The 4,996-nt window shown below is 35.9% G+C and overlaps 2 protein-coding genes across 2 annotated transcripts; both read right to left on the reverse strand.

Annotated features, from left to right (window-relative positions):
- CBG10181 lies at nt 1-666 on the reverse strand (the record flags this gene model as incomplete). The annotated part of the gene is made up of 1 exon (XM_002631891.2): nt 1-666. The coding sequence occupies one exon, from the start codon at nt 664-666 to the stop codon at nt 1-3; it is 666 nt and encodes a 221-aa protein (XP_002631937.2).
- A 1,873-nt stretch (nt 667-2,539) lies between these two features.
- Nucleotides 2,540-2,911, reverse strand: CBG25759 (the record flags this gene model as incomplete). The annotated part of the gene is made up of 1 exon (XM_045240695.1): nt 2,540-2,911. The coding sequence occupies one exon, from the start codon at nt 2,909-2,911 to the stop codon at nt 2,540-2,542; it is 372 nt and encodes a 123-aa protein (XP_045099023.1).
- Between the last annotated feature and the right edge of the window lie 2,085 nt (nt 2,912-4,996).

Raw genomic sequence — 4,996 nt, forward strand, 5'->3', positions numbered from 1 at the left:
TTAATTGACTGGATTGGGACAATTCATTTCGACACTAGCGGTGTCTTCGGAATGACAGACTTTGATTTCAGCGCAAATATCACGGCTATTTCGGATTGTGAAATATTTTGCTTCCTCTTCTTGATCTTCAATTTCTTTTTCTATTTTCAATCCTTTCAACAGGACATTCCAGTCTGGAATGATTTCCGTCTCCCATTCAATAAACAGTTCGTTCAACTTTGGATTGGATCCTTTAATCCACAGTTTGAAAAAACGATTCAAATCGACAAGCGACATTTGATCACCCTTTTTCGCGATGATGCATTTTTCAACGTTCCACGAACAAAGATCGACGAATCTCACATTGCTTTGATATTCTAAATACAACACTTCCAAATTTGCTATTCCGATGTGTTGAAGGGAAAGGTTTTCTTGAAGAGGGACACTGAGCAGTTCCAGGCATCGAATATTGGAGAGAAACGCTCTCAAAAGGTTTTGTGCGTTTATAATGTCGCTCTCGTCAGGTTCATCTTTCGAAAAGGTTATACTGATGCCTCGTAATTTTGGAAGAGTGTTCCGAATAGTTGGAATGCGAAATGTGACGAAATGTGTGTCTCCAACATGAAAATCAATTCCAAGATTCTCTTCAAATAAACTAAAGTGTCGGATCCACTCTACTAAATCCATTTGTTGATTAGAGATCGTTGATTCGAACTCTCTTGTTTCGCTTGAGTGTTTTACTTTTACACGGATAGGAAAATCATACAAATTCGTAATATTTTTGTTGTTTCTCTGCAGTTCCAACGTGAACTCGATAGAAGTGCCCTCGAATTGCAGAAGCATCACCGGTTGTTCCTCCATTGTCATATCAACATACAAAATCGGCAATTGAAGAGCCGTAACCATAGAAGTTGCTTTTTTTGAAAGGAATGAGTAATTAATTCTGAAATACAGCAATATCTAGACAACGAATACAAAACTCTTGAGGCACGTTCTCTTTAGAACTAAATTTCAAGCCAATTGTCTATTGTAAAGAAAAATTCAAGATAATATTCATGAAGTGTTATATGATATTTTGAAGAAGGAGACAATTTTAAAACAAACGTGTACATTTGGATCAGACTCTCGGTATTGTCAAAACGTTAACCAATTTTATTTATTTTCATAAAATTTATACTTTTTCATGGCGACAAATTTCTTGTGATTTTTTTAATTAGTCCTTCCAGGTCCAATCTAATTACTATCACCATCAAAAAACGTTTTCGGTTTTTGACTAAAATTGGTCACGGTTTGGACAGTACCGGGTGGGTCCGATCCAAATATTCTTTTTTTAATCTCAAGGTGGTTTCGGTCTTCAGTTTCGGTCAAATCTCAATGCGTAAAACCTGGTTGGAATTTGTCTGCACAACACTATTACCGGAAGAGTCTTATCATCATGTACATTTTTTACATTAACGTTGCCTCGGCCTTCAACATATAAAACAACAATGCATAAAAAATAGTTTGAATTTTCCTGCACAACACTATTTTTAGTTCAGGCAGAGAATCCGTTTTAAGAAAATAAACTCACATTTCATAGAGGTCCATAGTTCTGAGTACTTCCGAACAAAGATCTTTGGGTAAGCGGTGGAGAGGAAATTTCGGTCCGTTCATATTTAATAGAAGGAATAAATCAATCGACAAGAATAACTGTTATAGAGAATGTGAGAGAAGATAGTGTACGACAAGCTGGATGAAATAAAAAATGAGACAATAGATTGTCTAGAGGTTAGTAAAGACAGTTAATATTGACTGGCCAATCAATAAATATGGGTCTCGAGTGGAAAACGCGTATCTAATGCAGGAAGGGGGGGGGGGGGGTTGAATGCGAATAAGAGTGTAGAGAGTAACAAGGTGGTGGAAAAGCACTCCAGAAAAAAAAGAGATGGCAGAAGACATGACAGATTAATGAATACACTTGCGTGCGATGAGTATTGATAAGTGCTGTGTTTCAATTCTAATTTAGACATTTAGAACCGTAATTAGTTAGTAATCAGACAAACCAAAAAATCGCTCTTGGGCTGAAATTCAGGGTGTTGTTTTCAAGTTACCATTGACGTCTTACATAATAGTCTGTCTGGATAATAGAAAAGACCCGGCAGACAATTTTTCTCGAGTCTGGAAGAAATTCATGAGATTTATCATTAAAAAATTAGGCAAAAATTATCTGATTATGTGGAGAAGCCCGCATTTCTATGAATGTGATTACAATACAGTGTCTCACCCTATGTCGATCTATTTTTTCTTTCAGTTGCATTCGATACAAAATTGTCAGACATTACTTTTCATCTTGGAATCAAAATAATGCTGTAACGCACGTTCGAAGAAGCCATCGGTATTTTTTTGAGCGAAGCGAAAGTCATCGGAAATTAACTGAATATTCTGGCATATTATGTAGAGAACTCAGCAGAGGATGATAAAAAAAACACGAGGTTCCAATGAACAGTATTTATTTAGCAATGATGAACAAAAAATAATATCAAAAATTTGAAGAGATCCAAAAACAATTTACTTCCAAGAATCAATCGGAAAGAAGAAATACGACAGAAGCTTTGTCTCCATCATAGTGATCGATTTTAATTTCGGCACTAATCCCACGATTATTTCTGATAATGTAGAGTATTTCTTCCTCCAGTGCATATTTTACTATTCCTTTTAAACCTTTCAGCAAGACATTCCAGTCTGGGACAATCTCCGTGTTCCAATGAACGAAAAATTCCTTCAACTTTGGATTGGATTCCTTTGTCCACAGTTTGAAAAAACGATTCAAATCACGAAGCGAGACTTGATCATCCATTGTCGTGATAAAACAACTTTCAACGTTCCATGCAGCAACATCAACGAAATTCAGATTGTTTTGATAATATAACTGCAGTTCTTTCAAATTGATCATTCCGATGTGTTGGAGGATGAAATTCTTTTGAAGAGGGACACTATGCAGTTCCAAGTTTTGAGCATCGGAGAGAAAAGCTCTCAAAAAGTTTTGAGTGTTTAAAATGTCGTTCTCGTTCGGTTCATCTTTCGAACAGAATAGACTGATCAATTATAGTTTTGGAAGAGTGTTACGAACAGCTTGAATGTCGAATTCTGTGTTTCCAACATGAAAATCGATTTCAAGATTTACGGAAAATGAAAAAAAGTGTTTGATCCAGTCTCCTAAAAACATTTGTTGATTTGAAAGAGTTGATTCGAATTCACTTGTTCCTTTCACTTTCTTCATCTTTACACTGACAGGAAGCTCATTCAAATTAGTGATCTTTTTGTTGTTTCTGTGCATTTCTAATATGAACTCGATATAGCGGTTTTCGATTTGCAGACGTATCACCGCCGGTTCATCCATTCTCATCACTACATACGAAATATGTAATTGAAGAGCAGTAACCATAGAAGTTGCCTTTTTTGAAAGGAATGAGTAGAAAATTCTGAAATCAATCAAGCTCAATGTACCGGATACAAAACTTTTGAGAAGCATTCTCTGTAGAACTGAACTTCAGACTAATGGTCCAATGTAGACAAAGATTCAAAATAGTTTTCGTGTATTGATATTTCATATGTTGAACACCTGAACCAAAACTACATTTTTTACCTTAAAATTGTTTCGGTCTTCAACATACAAAATAGTGATGCATAAAAACTAGTTTGAATTGTTCTGCACAACACTATTTCTGGTTCCGACAGAGAATGCATCTTAAGAAAATAAACTCACATTTCATGGTGGTCCATAGTTTTCAGTACTTCTGAACAGAGATCATTGGGTAAGCGGTGGAGAGGAAATCTCTGACCGTTCATATTTGATAGGAAGAATAAAAAAAATAGACTAGAATTAAACTGTGGAGAAGATGAGGATAGAGTGGACGATAACCTGGACGGAGTAGGGAGTAAGACTGAGTGTCTAGAGGAGGGGAGGACCCTATTGATTGGTTAATCAATAAACACGGTCAATATTGATTGGTCAATCAATAAAGATGGGTCTCGAGTGGGAAACGCGTATCTAATGCGTGTTGGGTGTCGAATGCGAATGGAAATGTAGAGAGTAACAAATAGGCGGAAGGGATCTCCAGGTGAAAATGATGGCAGAACACGACACAATCCAAAGTTGAGGAGGACATTCTCATGAAATTCATGCAACTCCATGCAACTCTTCATCTTAATTGAATATGAGCTCTAGAGTTGCAGGAGACATGCCAGGTTGTACTGATTAAGAGAATAATTTGTTATTAAATCAATATTATGTATTGTTTAATATTTGGTTTTTTTTCAGATGTTGGAGATACAGTACCGTGCAAAAGGCTTTCCACTTTGTGGTTTTCAGACATAACTATCTTCAAAATAGAGCTAACGAGTCAAACTTTTTTGTAAAATGTAGCGAATCGCCCGAGAAAAATGATGCAAAAGTATTTTTTTCTTTAAAAAAATAAGAAAAAATTTTAACGGAAAAAATCACTTAGGATACAATTTTTGTGTATGATGTGGTTGTTCAAAGTGTCAACTGGAGATTTCCGACTTCTGGGCTTGTTTTACTATCGTTCCACAATTTCAATTTGTCAGTATTTGACTGTTTTCATGTTTTTATCGTTCATCAGGTGTTATCCTACAATATCTAATCCTTTTCCACTCGAAAAGATGTTTCTTCAAGCTCGAAACACTGACTTTATAAATTGTGAGACGAGCTAAACCCAGCGTCAGGTTCACTTCTAGCCATTCTGGTAGAGTCGGTTGAGTGAGTTCGGTGTTTTTTCTCATATATATATATCAATTCTACAGTTTAGTGGCATCCTGGAAAACATGATTTCCTTTTGCGGAATGCTAGTTCCTGACTCCCGTGATTCGTTTTCTTTTGGAGTCCAAATTATAAAATTCCTGTGTTGGGTCAGATTGATAATTTGTTTTCAAAAGTGGTGAAATCTCATGCTAATTGTCTTTGAACAAGCACAACAACTCCTTTTTACAAATTAACCTATAAATTTATAAATGGAGC

The sequence above is a fragment of the Caenorhabditis briggsae genome (genome assembly GCF_000004555.2).
Source record: "Caenorhabditis briggsae complete genome, chrX, whole genome shotgun sequence".
In the NCBI taxonomy this organism is placed as follows: Eukaryota; Metazoa; Nematoda; class Chromadorea; order Rhabditida; family Rhabditidae; genus Caenorhabditis; species Caenorhabditis briggsae.